Source organism: Podarcis erhardii, assembly GCF_964252035.2.
Source record: "Podarcis erhardii genome assembly, chromosome: 4".
NCBI lineage: Eukaryota > Metazoa > Chordata > Lepidosauria > Squamata > Lacertidae > Podarcis > Podarcis erhardii.
Genome location: NC_138508.1, coordinates 98796713 through 98819477, shown reverse-complemented (window position 1 = coordinate 98819477; position 22765 = coordinate 98796713). Strand labels below are relative to the sequence as shown.

The 22765-nt window shown below is 43.3% G+C and overlaps 1 protein-coding gene across 1 annotated transcript in view; it reads left to right on the top strand.

Moving 5' to 3' along the window:
* The window catches only part of PIBF1 (progesterone immunomodulatory binding factor 1), an 85652-nt gene extending 70861 nt beyond the window's left edge, over window positions 1-14791 (top strand). Inside the window, exons 17-18 of the mRNA XM_081858104.1 lie at window positions 10084-10257; window positions 14543-14791. Coding sequence (XP_081714230.1) covers window positions 10084-10257; window positions 14543-14599 — 231 coding nt within the window. The 3' untranslated portion in view covers window positions 14600-14791. The remainder of the gene's footprint in view (window positions 1-10083; window positions 10258-14542) is intronic.
* The last annotated feature ends 7974 nt before the right edge of the window (window positions 14792-22765 follow it).

Genomic DNA, 22765 nt, shown 5'->3' with positions numbered 1-22765 from the left:
CCCTGTTGTTGGGAAAGATGGAGGGCACAAGGAGAAGGGGACAACAGAGGATGAGATGGTTGGACAGTGTTCTCGAAACTACCAGCATGAGTTTGACCAAACTGCGGGAAGCAGTGGAAGACAGGAGTACCTGGCGTGCTCTGGTCCATGGGGTCACAAAGAGTCGGACACGACTAAATGACTAAACAACAACAGTCGTCAACAGGTCTACCACACCTATCAGCCAATCACCCATTCCCACCACCCTTGTGAGTAATACCCCTCCCTACCCTCTCACTATATATAAAGGTCTGGTGACTTCTGTTTCAGTGTTTTTGAAGAAGTGTGCATGCACACGAAAGCTCATACCAAGAACAAACCTAGTTGGTCTCTAAGGTGCTACTGCACAATTTTTTTCCTATGGCAGCAATGAGCTCTCGTGAGAATTCCAGCAAGATCTTCCCAGAAGCCTCCACTGTGCGACCCCAGTAAGCGAGGCTTCCGCAGGGGGGGCAGTGGGGTAGCTGCTGCTGTTGCTCTGCCTAAGAATGGCCTGGCTGAGCAAGTTGCACTGGCGTGTCTCTGACTGAGCCAGGGTTGATGACTTAATGCCAGCTGAGACAGGAATCATCCAGCTAAGCCATCGTAAGCTGTTCATCCCAGCAGATCTTGCCATAGGATTGCCCCCTAAGAGTCTGAGAAAGATGCAAGAAGCAGGCAGGTAGTTTTAAGGGGCAGATAAGCAGAAGCAAGTTCAGAAGTGCTTTGGGTAAACTGTCAAGAAAGGCTGCCAGCGGCCCTTTCTTGCCTTATCAGAGCTCGGCACAACTGGGGTGGTTTATGTTTCCTGGAGGAAACCCTGGAGTGAAGCAGGGCAGAGTTGGGGAGAGAATAATAGCTCATTCTGTCCCAGATGCTCTGTGCAGATAACAGTATTTATTACATAAAATACATGCCAAAAGGCAAAAGGTCTCAGTCTGAAAAAGCTTACCTTCCACGGCACTCAGCAAACCTCTTGCCTCTTGACTTTTTCCTTTTCTATACTAGAGTCACAGCTACACTGTTTTTTGAACCGTTGTCTGGCTACACAGTGGATAATACACTTGCTTGAATACACTTGACAGATTACATATGTTTTTATATTGTTCTACATGGGCAATTTAGGGCCAGATTCAGATTGAATTAAAATAAACCTTTGTGTGAGATCCAAGAATGTTTCACAGGCCTTGAAAAGTGTTTCTTTCTTTCTCCGAGGCTTGTGTGGTCTGATAAGTTTCCAGTCACACATTTCCTTTTTATTGAACTCCTGACAGACTACTCTGCATTTCACAAAAGACACAGGGAATGTGAGATAATGCATTTTATTAGGCCGACTCACATTCAGAATGTAGGATATGGGCTTCCAGGTGTTTCTCAGGTTGTATATTCAAGGAAAGTGGAGTGGGCAGCCTGCTGTTTCTGTGATCCTTATTTTGACGATTCTAAAAAGCATTCTACCTCGCCCCCCAGATATGCTATGTTCTAAGACTCATGATCACCCTTGCACTTCATCCTTCCCCTCTTTCTCTTCCTGCTGCAATTGCTGCTCTCATTTGGAGGATCTGTGTACAACAGTGTTTGGATGCTTCTGGTGTTTCTGCTAATTTTCTCATTCTCTGGAGGCCACTGGGTGGGGGGTGCTTGTCATCGCCCTTGCTCACACCATTAAATACTTCCTGAGAAGAATGAGAATGGGCAGCAGCAGCACAAGAAGTTTCCAGGACTGGTGTGCTAGCTTGCTTTATTTGCTTATTTGTTTAAAGCATTTATACCTGTAATGGTTCTAGGGGTTGCTCGTGCGTAAGTCGTCGCCACACCTGGCTGGGTTACCTGGGTGAACCCTTTCTGTCCGGACAGCCACCCATCCGTGGCTGTCTCAATCGCTGGCAGAATCCGTCTCTTGAACTTCTTCCAGCAAAGAAGCTCTTTGACGCCTAGTCTCCTCCTACTCTCCCTGCGCGGAAGTCTTCTGCGCAGGGAGGGTATGGGCAGCGGAGGACCCGTGCTCTCCCCGCTGGTCTCCGGCGAGGAGTCCTGGAGCCTTCTCGCCGATTCCCCCATCTGCCCCCCTTCTCCACTGGTGCTACGCTGATTTCCTTCCCCGGCAGATGGGCTGCCTCTCTCCCTCCTGGGACGCTCTCCGGCATCCCTCCGGAGCCCTCCCTCCTCCTCTGGCTCCGATGGCAGTTCCCTGACAATACCCAACCCTTCAGCCAAAAAGCTTCCCAGAGTGGCTTGCAAAATTCAGTAGTCAGACCTACTTACAATCTTAAAGACATAAAGACATTCCCAAGGAAAGGAATAGAAAAGCCACTTCTCAGAGCAGCTGATGGCAACAAGGACATCCCAGCTCCTTGCCCACAGGAGACATGTCCTTTAGAGGACTCCCTCAGCAGCAAAGGGGCTGTGGCTATTTTTCATCAACATTTGTTTTTCTCTCTTTAGCCACCAAGCCAATACAGCCAGTTCCAGTGATACCAAAGAGGAAAGTGGGGCAGCATTTGTCCCCTGCACCCTCTACAAAGGTGCTCTCACTCAAAAACATCCCCCATAATAAGCCCTATAGAAATAGCTGGATAATATCTGAATCAGGAGAGGCCGTCCAATACTGGTGCCTGGATTCAGTGGTGTTATGGATAATGCAAAATAAGCTGAGCCTGAATATTGGGGAGATAGAAGCTCACTGTGGGTGAATGTCTGAAAAAGTGGCCAGTTGCCTGTCCTGGAAAGCCTTATAACTGGAAGAACTTGGCAATCATTTTTTAATGATTTCTGTGCAGTTGTGCATGCATTTTACTTACCAAACAAAACTAAATTATATTGAATATCTTTTGAATTTCCAAGTAATGATACAACTTTTTAACAACACTTATTTCTGGAATTTGAAAGTTGAAAAATTCAGCACACCCTACTTAGAGGTAGCACCTAATATTGATTCCGCACATGTAAGAAATCAGTCTTTCAATGTGACAGCACCAAAAGTTTGGAACTCCTTGCCTATTGACATAAGACAGGCATCTCATCTTCACTGTACCTTTTCCCCTGGATTGTCAAAGGCATGCTGGCCATGTGACCCAGAAAGCTGTCTATGGACAAACCTTTTCCATAACCTGCTTAAAACATATACAGTAGACTCTCCAGATACGAATTAAATTCGTTCCGGGGATCCGTCCACAACCCGAAAAGTCCGTAGTCAGAGGCGCCACTTCTGCACATGTGCAAAGCATTCGGTGAAACTCAGAATTATGCACTTCCGGGTTTGTGGCGTTCGTAACCAAAAAGTTACATATACAGAGTGGTACATAACTAGAGGGTCCACTGTAGGTCCAGACATGTAGATGCAGATGTGTTTAAACTTGTTACTTTTAATTATCTTTTAAATGTATTTGCTACTTGTTCAGCTTTATAAGAAATATTAAAAAATGATCAATAAAGGTCACTTTTATTACAGCCAAGCGGTATGTAAATTTGGGAGTTTTAAAAAAGGAAAATGGAGACTAGAATAAACAGGACTAAATATTGCCAATGCTCAAAATACCTACTTCATCTCTGAAATATTTTCCTTTTTTGTCATGAATATCCAGCCCATTGGGGGTGGGGGAGATGGGTCAGTTGAGGGATTTCCTTTTTATTCTGTTCCATTTTGTGTTTTGTATTAACTGAAAAAGAAAAATAGTTTTAAAAAATGAATATCCAGTCTCGTCATGAGTTCTGTGAAATTCTAAAGCTGTCAAACTGCATTGTATTTAATCTAATCAACTGTGCACCTCCCTAAAAAAGGCTTATCTGTTCTGATACTGAAATCCCATGGCATGTGAAGGTGTTTGTCAGCTTTTCTATAGCTGCATCTCCTTTTACTAGAGTTGTTCTCGACCATGATTAAACTACTGAACCTTTCTAAAGGTTATTTACCTGAGTTAGTCAGTAGACTGAAGGCATTCTTGAAAAGGCCTCTGGCTCTCCTACAACACTGAGGTTATTAACATTGGTTTTCTGTTTTGTCAGGGAACAGCAAACATCTTTCTAGTTGAAAAGTTGAAAGCAGGCTTTTTGGTTAAACTGCCTTTAGCCAAGTTCCTTCCTTGTTTTGCTTTTTTTATAAAAGGCAATTTCAGAATTATGTTTCTAGGGAGAATTTATTCTTCCTTTTTGCATATGTGCTACAACCTTCTAAATAAAAATTTGCTCTTGAACAATGCTCAGTTCCTTCAAACATTCAGCCACAAGGTAATTATCATTTTTCTTCCACTAAGTTACTGTTCTGAGATCCTTGCTTCTATTAATGTCCTGTTTGTGTATGCACACACATACACAGAGAGACAAGAGATTACAGGGAAATTTCTGTATCCCAAGTTAGCCCTGGAGCTATTCTCAACTGCAGTTTAGAAAAGCAAGCAACAATTAAACTGCTAAGTGATTGTCAAGACAGTTCTGGTTCCTATTGTGCTGTTATCAGCACTTCTCATTTTTATTTTATGTTATCTATTGAGTTATTGTGTTATTTAAACATGAATACAAAAAGGCTACTGAATTTAGAACACCTGGAAGCTTTTTAGCAATGCACACAATTTTGGGTGAGAAGGGGCAGCTTTCAGTAACTTGCTTCTCCTTCTTAGACGCCCCCCCCCCCCACCTGAGAATTGTATTTTCATTTATTGTGTCCTATAAAGTAAACTTGTGCTGAATAAAATCTGGCTTTCAGGAAACAAAGTTTCCATGTGCTACAAAAATAAGCAAGGCTTATTGTAATGTAAATTGATAGGAACGCAATGTAAGCGCCTCGGATTTTGATTTAGAGGGGAAATGTTCCACGAAATATAGGCAAAATTCATTGTGTTTGTTTAGATTGCAAGATCAAACTGGCAAGCACGCTATACAAAACGTACTTTGGAGAGAGCCAAGTTTTATTATTATTATTATTATTATTATTATTATTATTATTATTATTATTATTAAGGATAGGGGTTTTAGCAAGAAACAGTTGCCAGTAAGATCATCCAAATATTTAAAAAGTCCTTAATTCATTTTCCCAGGTGACTATGAATCTTTCAATCATGTTGCAGTAGCTGTCCAGCCGTGTAAACCCTTCTAGTTCTCTATTCAGATATAACAAATGAACAGAAACATACTTATGAACCACCAAAGCAGCAAGAGATAGCTCTGGAGCAGAAACACCTACAGATATTCTGTACGTTTGTTTTGTTTTTTAAGGAATGGGTTGTTTTCCTCAGAGTAGACCCATTGAGATCGCATAAGTAATTTGGGATGCATTCAGTGCTTGGGATCCCAAGAACTACTATATCCAAGCTCTAGTACACTTTATGTCATTGAGCAGGGGTCAGCAACCTAAGGCCCATGGGCCACAAGCGTCCCACGGGGGTCGTTTAACCCGCCCATGAGTCACTTCCGAACCGAGTCGCCCACTCATCAAGTCTCCGCATGCTGCGTTAATCAGCACTGCACGGGGACTCGCTTCCGTGGCACCATAAATCGTGTCTACGCATGTGCAGACGCTGGAAATCGTGTCTGTGCAGATGCCGGAAATTGTGGCATTTTACATTTTAAATTTTACCTTTGTGTACTTTGCCTGAAAGTTATGTTCATTGTGTCAACCAAATTTTACAATACATTCAGAGTTTACCCAAAAAAATCCCTTGCTCCAGCAGACGGAAAAAAGTTCTTTGTTTTGTTTGCAAAGGGTGTACAGTACTATGGGTGGTGATCTCCTTCCACAAAGCATTGTCGTGATACATGTGCCAGAGTGTTGTCAAACTCTGCTTCTCTTAAAGGGACCAAAGGCAGCACACAACTGCCATGACAGGGGCACTATAACATCCCTTCCCCCCCAAAAAAAACCTGCTAAATTATTTTCAAAGCTATTGTCAAGGGCTCTGTGGTTTGAACCAGCTCATAGACTGATGCTGGAATAAGGCTGAAAAGCTCTCTGGGAATGGATGCACTCAGACTGCTTCCAGTTTCCAACCCAATTCAGAGTGTCATTTAAGACCCTTAAAGTTGCAAATAGTTTGGGACCAGGATACATTAAGGACTGCCTTGTCTGATTTCCCTTCTTATTTGGGAAGACTGGCACTAGAGAGCTATAACAGACTGAGCAGTATTCAGTTACATATTGCGCTAGCGCAAGGATTAGAACTGGTGCAAGAGGATTTCTCCTCCCTCCATGTGTGCTCAGCGCCATCCCCAAATCTGTTCTGGAAGGTTTTGGGGGGGGCGAAGCAGATTTAAGGGGAATGCAGGGGGGAGAGGGAGAGTTACGGACCTCCGAAACCTGGAAGTACCATAGAATCATAGAGTTGGAAGAGACCACAAGGGCCATCGAGTCCAACCCCCTGCCAAGAATGGGTTACTTCTGGGATTTGGCGGTTGCGTATGCGCAGAAGCACCAAATTACAACCCACGCATGCGCAGATGCGCCGCTGTGGGTTGCGAAGACTCCGAGTTGTGAATGTGCATCCCACACGGATCAGGTTCGCAACCCAAGCATCCACTGTATGTTGTGCTTGTATTGTATTGTATTGCTCAATTTATATCGTGTTCCATGAAGCTTTGGCTGGGTAGCAATTTGCTAATCTTCAAAGCCCCCACTTAAAATGATTACATTTAAATAAAAGGTTCTCGCATCACTTCTGGAAGACACCTAGATATTGGCTAGAAGAGGTTTTCATAAAAACTTTTTTTTTTAAGTGCATGGAAGGCTCCACCAACAGCATACAAATCAATATGGCTAACCTGATCCAAAACACCCACCCACCCCACTCACACACGAAAACAAAGATCACCACAGCCAATCACAAACAAACAATCACACCCTAGGCCAACCCCAACCTCTCTCACCACCAAAGGAACACAAGTGAACAACACAAACACGCTGACACCAAACTACATACATTAAGCATAATAGAAACACCGCTACCCGACCCCACCGCCATCCATCTCCCCTCCCTCCACCCCCTTTCTTTTTTTTCCTTTTTTTCTTTTTTCTTCTCCCCCTAATGCCTCAACAAATGAAATGGATTTGTAAAAATGTTACATGGGGGGGGGGGGAAATACGAGGCATTACACTTACACTGTAAAACAAGAAAACCCTTAATAAAATATTAATTTAAAAAAAAGTGCATGGAAGGCTTTCTTGCTTTCTCAAATGTGATTTACTCATGTTCTGTGATGGAAATTAAGACCATGACTTACCTCATTGCAAGGCTGTGCTGGTTTACAAGGAGTTGGGAAGATATTTGGAGAGGGCATGTTCTCTCTCCCTCCCTCCTCCCCCCTCGCCTGAGAGTTGGCCTCTCTCCAGGAGATATGATGGCCAAATAACTACTAAAAGATTGCTTTGTGTTCTCTGAAATGTAAACTCTCTATCAGCCTGAGAATTGCCTACCACTGTCATGTTTTGGAGTACAATTTCAACATCTCTTCAATCAGAATATGGTGCAGCAAAGTAGTACTCATTCACAGTGGTTGCTAAAATGAAAACATGATTTGCATCTCAATCCTAAACCTGCCTGGATACTTATTTCCTTAGCTTCCCAGTGGATATGCTTAGGATTGCAGCCTCAGTACTTTAAAGATGAAGCATGTGCTTGTAATATAATTGTCCAAGTTATTTTCATCGAGAAATTTGGTCTATGCATTGCTTTGGCAACATCTTTGCAGAGTTTACAACTTTCAGCAACATGTTGGTATCAGTTATGCAGCCCTTTGAAACAGCTGCTCTGCAGTTGAGCTGTTTTGACATGCCACTGCACATGGCTGAATTATGCAAATACTTGCAATATTAAATGACTGAGCAATAAGAAGAATGCACCCAGTGGATAAAGTGGTTTGGTGTGCTTTAAGGGTTTGCGGTAGTGTTATGAGAAGCCCATAACTGGAATATTGGGCATTTATTAAGTAGATGTAACTGTCAGTACAACAAAGTGTGCCTATTTTTACCTTTTGAGCAGAAGAATTTACATCCTATGGTATTATAGAGCTGCTTATAAGTAATTGTGTCTGAGGAATGGCATGCTTTCATCCTCCAAGGCTCATTTTCATAATTGTAACCAAAACTGTGAATCAATGTGAATTAAGAAATCTATTGTTAACTTACAGTCTACTGCTACTTGCTTCTTGTTGTCTGACATTAAACTGCAAGCATTCATTTTTTACACCATTGTTGCATGAGTTTATCCAGGCCTCCTTACATTTCCCTGAAGCCCAAATCATTGTGAAATAGATAAATGTTATCTGTCAAGATGAAAAGTGACAAACGGAACCCCAAACTAGAATTTACATGCCAGGATGGTTCTGTTAATTTACTGTTTTCCAACTTCAGATAATGAAGAAGACTTATTTTCAGAACTGAAACTGGATGCTTGTTTCATTCTTGTGTTTAAAAGTGTTTGCTTTGGTTGGTTGAAGTATGAAGTATGAAAGAGGGAGAATAATCCACCCTCAACAAAGCTCTGTGGTTGTAGTTACAGATAGGTAGCCGTGTTGGTCTGCCATAGTCAAAAAAAATAAAATAAAAAAATCCTTCCAGTAGCACCTTAAAGACCAACTAAGTCAGTTCTTGGTATGAGCTTTCGTGTGCATGCACACTTCTTCAGATACACTGGTTTCAGTGTATCTGAAGAAGTGTGCATGCACACGAAAGCTCATACCAAGAACTGACTTAGTTGGTCTTTAAGGTGCTACTGGAAGGAATTTTCTCTGTGGTTGTATTCAAACATAACATTTAACCATGGTTTATCACTACGTCTACTACATCCCCTCTCCTCCCATGCAATGGGGAAGAGAGCTTCAGTAGAGTTTAGTTTCACTACTTGAAAATCCTGGGTGGCGCTGTGGGTTAAACCGCAGAGCCTAGGACTTGCCAATCAGAAGGTCGGCGGTTCGAATCCCCGCAACAGAGTGAGCTCTCATTGTTCGGTCCCAGCTCCCTCCCACCTAGCAGTTCGAAAGCACGTCAAAGTGCAAGTAGATAAATAGATACCGCTCCGGCGGGAAGGTAAAACGGCGTTTCCGTGCGCTGCTCTGGTTCACCAGAAGCGGCTTAGTCATGCTGGCCACATGACCCGGAAGCTGTACGCCGGTTCCCTCGGCCAATAAAGCAAGATGAGCGCCACAACCCCAGAGTCGGTCACGACTGGACCTAATGGTCAGGGGTCCCTTTACCTTTTTTAAAACAAACTTTGGTTTGTTTAGCAAACCAGCTTCATAACCTTTGGTTTGACATTGACTTGTTGCATAATTTAACATAATTCTCTTAAACCGATATAACTACTTCAAACATAGCACTAAGTTGAAATGTTTTAACTGCCAAGCAAAACACTGCCTTGGCAGAAGCCATGGGGAAGGGAGAGGTGCACACCGATGGGGCGCATTCATGCTCAACCATGTAGTGTGCAAGCATGGCCTATGTCTCTCTCTTCATTACTTTAGTGAGCATCTCTCCTGATTGGGAGCCAGGTCCAGAGCACTGACTTGTTGAGAGAGGCAAAAAATGGCTTTTCAGTTTCAGAGAGGGAAGCTTGTCTCTTTACAACATTTTTTCCCTATATTTACTGTGATCTTTGTAGTGTGCATGTCTTCTCCTGGTTGTTCCCACTCCTCTCGCTTTACTGGGAGTAATAAGTGTTTTTTATATCTGCCTTTGTAAGACATGGTCTCTTATCCCAGCCATCTGCCTCTTATTTGTAAGCATGCAGATTGGATTAAGCCAGTGCTCTGCCTTTTCAAAACAAACCTTTAAAAAGAATCGTTTTAAAATAAATGGCAGTTTAAGTGAAAAAGAGCCAGTGGGATGCTTAACTGTGCTCTGTAAATCTTTTTCTGTCACAGCATTTCACAAATGATGAGCTCCTATTTATATAAATCTTGTGCCTTTTTTTATTTTATTACTTCCTTTATGAAGTGGTTTCAAATAAGTAATCAGACCAGAAAGGGAGATAACCATCCTTATTGTACTGTAATGATTCCATTTCCATGCTTTGGTGAATAGAAAATGGGTGTTCTATAACTAGTAATGGAGGCTTATAGTTTGACTTCTTTTTTGTTAAGGAACTGGCTGTGATGAAACAGATGTTGATTCGTCTTCATGGTAAACCCCAAGGAGATAGTTTGCCCCAGAAACAGAGTCAAAATCTGCATGCAAAAGCCGTAACAAGTCCAGCAGTCAGTTTGCCTTTTGAACACGAGGAAGGAAATGTCTTTGCACCCAAACCAACATTATTTGTAAGTACAGCAACAGTTTTTATTTATTTTCATGGTACAGCAACTTTTATGCTTTTTATTAGATCTTGGTAGATCAGTGTGGTAGATACAATGTTGGAACTATGAGCTCTCAAATAAAAATATGTGTATTTTATTTTCATTAATTAAATCTTTAGTCCACCCTTCCACCAAAGTGTTCAAGGCAGCATACATGGTCTTCTTACCCATTTTATCCTCACAACAAATTACCGTATTTTTCGCTCTATAGGACGCACCGGACCATAGGAGGGGGAGAACAGGAAAAAAAACAGAAAAGCAGCTTTGGGCTGCTGCCTGCTATCCGCAAGCCTTCTCAGCCCGGTGGGAACTCCTGCCAGGATCCGAAGGCTTGCGGATATCTGCCCGAAGCCCAGGGTGCGCAGTGCTGTGCTCCCCGGGCTTCGGGCTGCAGGCTGTTATCCGCCAGCCTTTGGAGCCCGGCGGGCACTCCCGCCGCGCTCCGAAGGCTTGCGGATAGCTTCCTGAAACCTGGAGAGCAAGAGGGGTCGGTGTGCACTGACCCCTCTCACTCTCCAGACTTCAGCGAAAGCCTGCATTTGCTCCATAGGACGCACACACATTTCCCCTTCATTTTTGGAGCGGGAAAAGTGCGTCCTACAGAGCGAAAAATACGGTAAATGTTTAGTCCACCCTTCCACCTAAGTGTTCAAGGCAGCATACATGCTCTTCTTATCATTTTATCCTCACAACAACCCTGTGAGGTGGTGACTCAGGATCACCTAGTGACCTTCATGGCTCTGTCAGGATCTGAACCAGGATCCAATACTCTAACCACCATACCAGAATGCTCCTAATAAAGAGAGAAGTGAATACAGCGGTACCTCTGGATGCAAACGGGATCCGTTACAGAGCCCCGTTTGCATCCTGACGTGAACGCAACCCGCATCTGCGCGGGTTGTGATTCGCCACTTCCGCGTATGTGCGTGGCGTCATTTTGAGCATCTGCGCATGCGCGAGCGGTGAAACCCGGAAGTAACGTGTTCTGTTACTTACGGGTCGCCGCGGAGCACAACCCAAAAACGCTCAACCTGAAGCTACTTCATCCCAAGTATGACTGTAGTTCCTAAGGTGCAGAGCAATCCAAGCTATCAGACGTCAGCATATGTTACACCAGGGTAAATTATCCTGGGGCAATTTATTCCTGTTCCAAATTCAGGAGCAAGGATACTGCCAACTGAGCTGGTCTGAGTCTCGCAGAGGGAAAACAAGGACCACCGCTTTCCGTTTAAACCTACTCAGACCCTGATATTATCTTCTGAGGTCCTTTTTCATGTGCCTCCTCCACGACAGGTCCAGAGGGTGGCAACACGGGAATGGGCCTTTACTGCATTGGCTCCCCGTCTGTGGAATGCTCTCCCCAGGGAGGTTCAGCTGGCCCCAGGCAAAAACATTCCTCTTTAACCAGGCCTTTGGCTGATTGAGGGTTGCCTTTATTTTTGTTTTCTGTATTTTCTGTTTTTTATATGTGATTTTCTGTTACAAACCACACTCAGATCTACGGGTATAGGGCAGTATACAAATATACCGTAATTAAGAAATTAAGAAAATAATAAGCAAACCTTTAAGATAGAATTAGACTTACACCACCCTATTTGCCAGTGTCACTTCCACTGTGTTGCTAGGTCACATGACTGAACTAAACAGAGATTAGAAGAGGGAAATGTCTCCCCCTGCCATGTTCCTGGAATGTCCCTTTTTCGAGACTTATGCCAGCGGAGCCAGGATGGAGGACTGAGGCAGTGCATCTGTGGCTGAGCCAGAATGGGGGACTCCAGCCAGTGTCGCCACAGCTGAGCCCAGGCTCAGCCAGAGCCCCACCTGTACCCAATTCCAGATCTTGGATTTGGATTGCTCCCATAGCTGCTCAAGACACATCTTTAAGTGTCACCATGAATCACACATTTCCTCTATGTGGCGATTTGGCCCCTCCAGTCTTAAGTCCGACACTAACTTAAAAACTACACAAGCTCTCAATAAGCAGACGCCCACAGAACTTTATGGAAATCCTGGGAAATGGCTTTGCAACAAATGCAAATAGGAGAAAATTACCTTCCAGGTTTGACAGTAAAGGTGATTGAGAAATAATAAATATGCTCAATGGAGCAGTGTCTTGGATAAAGAAAAGGTATTCCAAATAATAAACTTCATTATGCTTCTTTGAGGCATACATCCATTTCAGCAATGACTAATCTAAATGGATGCCATGTCACACCATCCTATGTCTTTGTTCCGTGGTTATTCCAAAGATTTGACTGCAGAACCTTGTACTGTTGTTGCTGTTGTTTGAGAGGAGGGTGCAGGGAGGTCGGGAGAAATCGTATCTGCTAATCACAATCTGAACACAAGATTTCTGTTTGAATTTGGTGCAGCTCTCTTTTGTGTATCTTCTGCAAAAGAAGATACGGTCAGTGGGCCTTAAAGACAGAATGCAAGTGAGATGATGTTAACCTTATGTAATTGACACCGCTACTTTCAAGTATTATTTTCCAAACATCTCTAATACTAAATTAATTGTCCTTATCTCCATATTTTAGTGCAGCTGCTGTTTCCCCTAGCTCTTCTTTAGCATCTTCATGAGTTGAAAGGATTTTTTAACACCTTAATATATATAGTATGCCATTATTTTTCACTGAAGAGAGCTATATTTATTCCAGTCACATTGCATACACAAAGTATGGGGCTGGATTAAACTACAGTGGTGCCTCGCAAGACAAAAAGAATCCGTTCCGCGAGTCTCTTTGTCTAGCGGTTTTTTCGTCTTGCGAAGCAAGCCCAGCTTAGCGGATTAGCGCTCTTAGCGGTATAGCGGCTTTTAGCGGCTTAGCGGATAAGCGGCTTAGCGGCTTAGAAAAAGGGGGGGAAGGAATAAAGCAAGCCCATAGGAAATTCATTTTGCGAAGCACCTCCAAAACGGAAAACTCTTTCGTCTAGCGAGTTTTCCGTCTTGCGAGGCATTCGTTTTGCGGGGCACCACTGTAACTCATTCCACTAGCAGAAGGACTCCCACTAGCACAGTGGGGCTTCCTCCCCATGCATGCCCCCTGCACCTTCTGCAAGTCTACCTTGGAGGGTTGGGAGAACCCCCAGAGCAGTGGGGTCTGGGGGAGATCAAATTGTCCAGGCAACAGGTCATAGAATCAGAGTTAGAAGGGGCCTTGAGGATCATCTAGTCCAACCCCCTGCAATGCGGGAATGTGCAGCTGTCCCTTATGGGGATCAAACCTGCAACCTTGGCATTATCAGCACCATGCTCTAACCAACTGTTGAAATTAGCATCTTGATCAGGGGTCAGCAACCTAGGGCCCATGGATCAGAAGCGGCCTGCAGAGGTTGTTTGACCGGCCCCCGAGCCGCCCCCAAACTGAGCTGCCCACTCGCACATTGCACTAAACCGGCACGGCACAGTGTGGAGACTTGCTTCCGTGGCCCCAAAAATCACATCTGCACAGATGCCAAAAATCATGGGCGGGTGGGCGATCAGGCCCACTGAGGGATCTCTGCAGGACCGATCCGCCCCAACAAGATAAACCTTGCTGACCCCTGATCTTGATAATGAGGGTACCTCTAGACCTGATAAGAGCAGAAAGACAGCTTCTGAAACAAGGTACTTGTTGTTATGGACGTTTTGACCCATCAGGTTTTTTTATAATATTGGTAACATTCCCAACTGCTGAGTATGTTCATTGATGTGGACTTAACAGTGGTTGGAACACAGATTGCTGCTCCCTGCCCCAATTGAATATTTGGCTTTTAGGTGGACAGCACCTTGATTGATGGTGCCAACCACCTGTAAAATGAGAGTGCAGAAGCACCCTAAAACTGTAAAGGTAGGTTTGAAAAATGTAGTGGCAGGCCTTACATAAGGTCTTAAAGGTGAGGCTGAACACAGAGAACAAGTGTTCATTGATTTGCATAGTTCTTTGGCTCTTTCAGTGCCCAGCACAAACAGACTAGGTTATACAACATGAGCAAATGTATGCAAATGTGTTTCATTTTCATAATGTTCAGAGATTACAGAATTCTGGTTTTCTGGAGGTAGATCTTGAATTGCATACTTGTTTGTTTTGGTGGTTGTGTTTTGTTTGCTTGCCTGATTCATGTTAAATGTGCAGCTCTAATGAAATTATAGCAGTAGGACTGAAACTTGCCAAAATGGTTGCAGGTTCAGTGTTAGGCGAGTGCTGCACCACTTCTGCTTTATTATTGCTTCCTTCAACTACACAAATGTGTTTCTTTTATTTCACAGACAAACGAAGCTCCACTACAATACTTGAAGAAGGTAAAGCAGAAAAAAGCATCCTAGGTTATTATTTCAAGAAATAAATGTTGATAATTATAATCGTGTTCTAAAAACTTCTTAATTACACACCTCTATTTTCATTCCCTTTATTTCAAATTTAAAGAGAACTTTCTGAATCACTTTTGTGAATTTCAAAATTCATATATCAGCCCTTGTGCTGAAAGGTTGACTATTAAAGGCATTTGAATTTGTTAATCTGTAACTGGTGTTTCTTTAAGAGTTCATATTTGAAAATAATTTTATGTACTAAGCCATTTTTGTGTTCCTCTGACTTCTAGGAACATGAGAATATCCTTGTAGAAGATCATTTTTAAGCATCCGTCTGTTGGGAAGCAATTATGTTCAGCTGCAAGGAAAGCATTTTCTGTTACTCAGATTTGGATATGTCTGGGATGGCACATGTTTCCAGACAGGCTTTGTGCCTTTGATCACACTGTGGAAAGTAGAAATTCAATCAGTACAGTTTCCCATGGTTTACTTGAGACATAACCTCAACTTGGTGGCCAAGAGGAAATTACAAGTAATTCATAGAATCATGTGCTTCCTCTCATGTTCTCCAATTCTTTTATATCCTGGTTTGCTGTTGCCTTCCAACCCAGGATTGGAAACTATGGTTTGAACCAATGTTGGTAGATGAAACGATGTGTACACAGGGAGAAGGCGGAATGGGCTCATGTAACCCATAAACCATGGCTTTGCATTCATGTGAGCAAAGCACATGAATCTCTGTGAATGTGGAGATGAACATTGCATGTTGTCAGGGAACTGACATCGGAGCGAGAGGTGGAGGCAAGGCTCTCGAGCGATGCAGGAGAGGGGCCCAGCAGAGGGGAAGGAAATCAGCGCAACACCAGTAGAGAAGGGAGGCAGATGCAGGATCCGGAGAGGGGTCTCCAAGACTCTTCGCCCGAAACTAGTGGGGAGAGCACGGGCACACCTCTGCCCACTCCTTCCCTGCGCAGAAGATTTCCGCGCAGGGAGAGTAGGAGGAGACTTGGCGTCAAACAGCTTCTTTGCTGGAAGAGGCTCAAGAAACGCCCACTGACGGATTCTGCGAGCGACTGAACGGCCAGGGAGTGAAGGGCTGTCAGCCGAGACAAGGTTAACCAGGCAATCTAGCCAGCAGTGACAGTAACTTACGAACAAGCAACCCCTTATAGCCATTACAGATGTGTATATTCTGGTCTATGTTGAGCTGCTGACACTCATGGGGCAGCTCCATTTAGTTGCTTGGAAGCCATGAAACCCTGAGCTGCCTCTGAGGAGTCCTTGGCTACATCAGCCAGCTTGGTCAGAGAGGTTTGGGGGCAGCAGGGTGGGCAGTACAGCCACACCAGACACAGGCCCTCTACTCCAGCTGCTAAGAGGAGAGGCTTCTCAGTGAGGGAGAATGAACTATGAAATGCTTTCCCTACAAACTCTCTAGTCTGGATTAGTATTGGACACAGTACACAGCAAGGCATCAGGTCCCCCATGCGTTAAACATGCTAGGCTAGCCTGTTCACTCACGGTGAGACCAGGGATCAAAATTACGAACCAAGCTGCTGTTCAATAACACCACTGCCAGAATGTTGAGCACAGTGGATGAACCTCTAGTGTAATCACGGGTGGGAAGGAGTTCAGAGCAAAATGCCAGCATCTGTAAACCACCCTCTGATTTGGGGAGTGTAGTTAATGCATCTGGAGTAGCAATGTTAAAATAGCGGCCGGAGCTCACAGACGCTTATGTCACAATAAATGGGTTTGTCTTTAAGGCGCCATGTTACACACTCTTTTTTGCCTCCTACAGACCCTCCTTGCTATTCCCCTGAGATCAGATCAAAGTGCTGTTTCCAGTGAAAGGAATGATCAAATACACACTGAATGTCTCAGCTCTGTTAATCTGTCCATTTCTCTCTCATTGTTATTGATCATTTCGTTTGTCTGGCACACACTTCGTATCCCCCAGGTAATCTGATTAAGTCATTTAAAAGTCAACAATATGATTTACATTATAAGGCCATATGTTATTCAGATCTTCTCAAAGCAGTTGGAAGCATCAAAGTCAAATCTCAAAATGTATAGATAATGCATATGTACATCACAGGCTCTTAGCCTCTGTTCCCTGAGCCCCTTCTTTTGAAATCTAATTTGCAAGGTTTATCTTTAACTGGGAGTAAGGAACAACGTAATGACTCACCTGCAGGAAGCTCAGGAAATCTCTGCTGGATACATCAGAGGGCCTTCTCGGTAGTGGCGCCTGCCCTGTGGAACGCCCTCCCATCAGATGTCAAAGCGATAAATAACTACCTGACATTCAGAAGACATCTTAAGGCAGCCCTGTTCAGGGAAGTTTTTAACCTGTGATATTTTAGTGTATTTTTGGTTTTTATGGAAGCCGCCCAGAGTGGCTGGGGAAACCCAGTCAGATGGGCGGGGGTACAAATAATAAATTATTATTATTATTATTATTATTATTATTATTATTATTATTATTATTATCACACTTTAACTCTGCCCTTGATTATTTGGTTCATTACCTTATCCAACTCTACAGCATCCTTTTGATGGCGCCGCAACCAGAACTCATCACAGTATTCCAGATACAGTCATACAATAGATTTGTATCATTTTAATTTGGAATGAAGCTGAAGACTGGAGTCAGGCTATGAATTCACAGTGCAATTTGGGGCACTTCTTTTTAAACAAAGTTGGAGACTTTTAATAGCTATAAACCTATTTTCACTCAAAGTTGGAAATCCTCTCACCCCCTTTCAGTTGTGCAGTAGACAGACAAGCAATAGGACAAGAGTAGCCGTAGCAGGAGAGAGGTGCTTTCTCCAAAAATATCCTCAAAGCCCAGAGACTAGAAGTTCCCTTGAGCTCCAGCCCTAGTCAGTCAGTGTCAATGCACCCTGAGTTATTGCAGTTTGAAGTGTGGTGTGTGCAGACCTGGACCCAAAGCTTCAAGGACTACCTCTCCCTACATGAACCAACCTAGACCTGGATTCATTTGAGGTTCTTCTCCATGTATGTACCATCTGTGAGGTAGATTCAGAGAGTGGCAATACAAGAACAGGGCCTTTTCAGTGGTGGCTTCCCAGTTATGGAATTCCCAGGGAAGCATGCCTGGCACCATAACCAGCCACCTTTCAGCACCAGGAAAACATTCATTTTCAGCCAGGCTTATGGCCTTTAACTTGGGAGAGATTTAGCCCTTTTCAGTGGGATATATCAATGTTTGTAGCTTTTGTTTTGTTTTAGTTTTATATTTGTTTTAATTTTTGTCTTCTGTTGTAAATTGCTTTGAGTTGGCTTTTTGTTTAAAAAAAGAAAAGAAAGAATACCTGACTAATAAGTCAAATTCTTTTATTAAATTTGCATACTGCCCTTCATCCATAGATCTCAGGGCAGTTCACAACATAAAAATACAAGATAAAAACACAAAATACATAATAAAAACAAGAACAAAAAACCACAAACCAATAAGCTGCCCTCCCCCATCCCCTCCCACAAATACATTTAAAAGGGTATAGGATGTTAAAGTTAGCGTCTCCCATCTGAAAAAAAGACCTGGATTCCCCCTTTAATTACATAGTCAAGAAAAAAAACCACCCTGGAAGGAGCCCTAGAAACAGGAATAGTATAGAGACTGATCCAGATATTGCAGTTCACCTAGCCCTGTGACTTATGCCAGAACATGCCTTTGCCCTCTTCTATGAGACATTCCTTCAGGAATTTTTAAGAGTGTTCTCACAGAGGACTTTTTTCTTCAGGCTAAACCAATGCCTTTCTCTTCTTTGAACTGCACTACGTCACAAAGTACTTTTGAAGCTACTCCCACCACCCACTTTGAATGGTAATTTGTTATGTGATCTAGGCTGAGTAGGGGCAGAAGATAAATCAGGCTATCTACAGCAAATCAGCATGGGTTTCTGACTATCAATTGTCTAAAGATGAGAAGATTACTTTTCCCACCCCAATTCGGCTGTTACTGAAAACATATTTGATTCAGAATTTCTCCACTGGGCTCTTCCATTCTCATTCTGTGTCTTCTGCACCTGGCTCTGGTTGGTAGATCTTGGGATCTTAGTTAAAGGGGGGAGAAACTAAGCGGATTCAGGAAGTCTGGAGTCTACTTGATTATAAGGAGATGCTGTCTGAGGCTGCAAGGTTTTTAGCTGGGGCAATCAGAATAAGATCCACTATTTGACTATTGATTCAAAACCCTAAAATGTATTTTATATAATTGACTTTTTATTTCTATTCTTTGTATTGTTGTTTTATTGCTATGGCTGACGCAAATAAAGATTCCTTCATTCTCTGAGCTTGAACAAGTCTAAGGGCTCACAGTTGGCTTCACAAACTTAGCTCTCTGATCATGGCAAAATCTGCAACCCTTCAAAATGTGAGAAATGCTAAGAAGCGGCTACTTTTGCATACGCAATCCTGAACATTGTTCTGATTGTCACTGAAGGCTGGGATGTTTGCGGGGGGGGGGGGCCTTGGCAGAAACTCAATTAATTTAAAAACCATTTGCATTTTGTGTAAGGAAGTGAGCAGGGAACGAAACTTTGCTCCAAAGGGCTGAATGTTGACCATGTTGTTTAGAGTGTAGAAAGACGATCTTGCCAGAGACAGCAAGCATAGCTTGTGCGCATGAATCCCTGTGTGAAGACAACTCTAAAAGAACCACTGTGAAAGAATGCTTTGATTTCCAAGTAAAAGAATCAACTTTCTTTGACTGTGAATAATCAGAGCCTTTATATTAATGCTTCACTTAAAGGCATCTTGGATCAGCAAATGTAACTTAATTGCAGGAAAAGTCTTGGATGGAATCTGTGACCACATTTCACTGAAGATCATTTCATTTTTCCTTTCATTATACAATGCGGGATTCATTTAAAACGATCCAGCACACCAGCTAGAACTCATTTTCTGTCCTGCGTTCCATCAGCCGTTATTGATACACGCTCTTTCTGCACAACAGTTTGACAGTGTTCTGCTTCCTTATGGCAGCAATTCCCACACTGTGTGCCAGAGCGCATTGTATGCTGCAAGTGAACAACCAGCATGACAGGAAATGGAATTAATGGAACCCAGGAGCACCAAGTATCAACTAAGGAAGAGTTTGCCTGTTGTGCCTCTGCATGATTACACGTCCTTGTCTACTTTTACTCATCCATTGGAAGAAAGAGGTAATTCTGCTAATCCAGCATGCACTCATAGCAATCTCAGGGCCACTTCAAATGTTGAAGTGTGCTGTGTTGTGCTGTGCTGAAGTGAGAAAGGAGAGCATTTTGGGTGACTGGGGGAAAGAAAAGGGAGAAGGAAGGAGAAAGGAGGATGCCACAGGAGTAAGGATGGTGAAGGAGAGGGAGCGGGAGAGGGAACACAGAAAAATGCACAAACACAAATTGGGTCCAATAAAACAGATTCTCTGAAATGGCATACTTTTGCCCACAATCATCTCCCCTTAAACCCCACCACCTCCAAAAAAAAATCACTGATCACACCTTTGTCCGCTGACAATCACATCTAGTGCAAAAGCATGAATCAAAGGCACAGATTCTCACGGATCCTTAGAAATTTTACAAGGGATTGATTCCCCTCCAAACCATCATCAAACCATAGGTCACCTCTGTGCATGCAGATGTGTTGGGGGTAATTTTGTTGTCACAATATGTAAAAAATATAATGAACATCCATGAGGGTCCACGCTGTGGATCTGTGCTTTTGTGACTTGCACTGACACAGCCTACCATAGTAAGCTGCGATTTGACAGCCGTTTTGTGGGGGGCCATGTGTGAAACGCAAGTGGGTGCTTTTCATGATCCAGCTTTTGTCCACAGACCCTGTGGAAAAGTTAAGTGTTTTATGTCTGTGCCTGCCTGCCTGGAGACTCACTGGGAAGAGAGAAGCAAAGAGAAAGGGGGGGCCACAACCCTCTCTTGCAATTCAAAATATGTCCATGGGCCCAAAAGTGTTGGTGACACCTGCTTTGTGGTGCAAGAGTAAATTGTGTCTCTAGTTTTAGTTTACAAATGCATCGTACCTTGGCTAGCCAAAGTTCCAGGTCCTCGGTCCTTTGAATTTTTATTTAAACATCACTGTTCCCCTCCTGCCCTCTTCTGCAAAGGATCTGGGTTCTTAGGCACACACCTCTGCAAATGAAGGGCTAACTCCAGGATTTTAACCCAGACTCCATCCTCCTAGTCTCTAAAAGCCAGACTCCCCCAAACCTATGATTAGATCAGAGATGGGCCTTTAATGGCAATAAAGGGAAATGACAGGTGGCTGACACACTGCCTGAATGGACACATTCCTTGCAGGTTTGAGGAATTTCATTTATTATCCGAGTGCTTAGCATTCATTCCAACCAGCAGGGGTAAGGGAACAATGGCCGTGTTTACCAACCCCAGGAGGGGGCTTACCTTTCTTTGTGTCTTCAAAATGCAGCCCAGGCCCCCACTCTCGCACAATGAGCACAGAATGAAACTCCCCTAAGGGCAACCTGATTAAGATCTCCTGTGGAAAATGCCCACCACATATGGACTTCTTGCCCTCATCTAATCTAATCTGTAAGGTCTTTTTTAAAGAACCTCAGGCAATTGGGACAATAATTTTAAAGCCACCTTCTGTTGCTTTAATTAAAGGCCTGTGAATGGGACTGAGTTACAGTAGTCATTCCTCTATAATTCACACAGTGCCAGGCCATAATACATGTGCCCCCAACATTTCACAGGGAAAAAGTGGGGATCATCTTGCATGCAGCTCAAAACACTGATCCTCCTACATTGGAAGAAACAAGATTTACCAACTATCGAAGAATGGCAGATGATGAAGATGGACTATATGGAACTTGCTGAACTGACCGGGAGACTCCGAGACCAGAGAGAAGAGACGGTGGAAGAAGACTGGAAGAAGTTTAAGGAATATTTGAAAAAATATGTTAATATTTTGGAAGTGGATATAGGCTGTAGGGTTAGAAGTAGAAGATAGGGTATTTTAAAATAGTATTATTTATAAGTGATAAAATGTGAAGTTATTTTAAGTATGATAAAAAAAGATGGTTAGAAATTATGATATATGTAAACTGCTAAAGATGAAGTAAAATGGAAATCAGTTAGGTGGGACTTGGGGAAGCCAACTTAACAATGTTTAGAAAAATAAGGATATGACAAGAATTTGTTCGTATTGTTTGTCTTTTCTGTCTGTGTTTTTTATTTGTGTTATAAAATGAATTTTAAATATTGGGGGGGATCACTGATCCTCATTGATTTTCGTGGTTTTCACACACTATGACAACTTCACCTTACACACTGGAGAACATTGTCTTTACACAATCATGGACAGTCACGCACATGCTGCACAAGGCCTGTGACTGCTTTAATTAATGAAATAGTTTGTCCTGCAGTGGCTTCTGGGGTTAACAGCCCAGTGCCACACATCTCTGCTCAGAAACGAACTCCCCAGTGTTAATGGCCACTGAATAAGTGTAAGAACTGCTGCTAACATTGGCACAATCTTGGCACATCTGCTTAGAAGTAGCTTTCCCTATGTGTTCTGTGGGGCTTGCTCTCAGGTGAGTGAGTGAATGATTGCAGCCCAAGTCTGTTGGGAAACAAACCACAGTCATAGAATCAGAATTGTAGAGGTGGGGAAGAGACCCTGAGGGTCATCTAGTCCAACCCCCTGAATTGCAGGATCCTCAACTAAATAATCCATGACAGACGGCCATCCAACCTCTGCTTAAAAACCTCCAAGGAAGGAGAGTCCACCACCTTCCAAGGGAGTCAGTTCCATCTCATTTATGTAACCCGTGGGTAGGCAAACTTAAGGCCTGGGAGCCGGAGCCGGCCCAATCGCCTTCCAAATCCGGCCCGCGAACGGTCCAGGAATCAGCGTGTTTTTACACGAGTAGAATGTGTCCTTTTATTTAAAATGCATCTCTGGGTTGTTTGTGGAGCATAGGGATTCGTTCATTCCCCCCCCAAAAAAAAATATAGTCCAGCTCCCCACAAGGTCTGATGGATGGTGGACCAGCCCCCTGCTGAAAAAGTTTGCTGACTCCTGATGTAACCTGAATCTGTTGGTTCAGATCGTACCCTCGGAAGCAGGAAAAAACAAGCTTGCTCCAGCTTTCATGTGACAGTCCTCGAGATATCTGAATCATATCTCCTCAGTCTC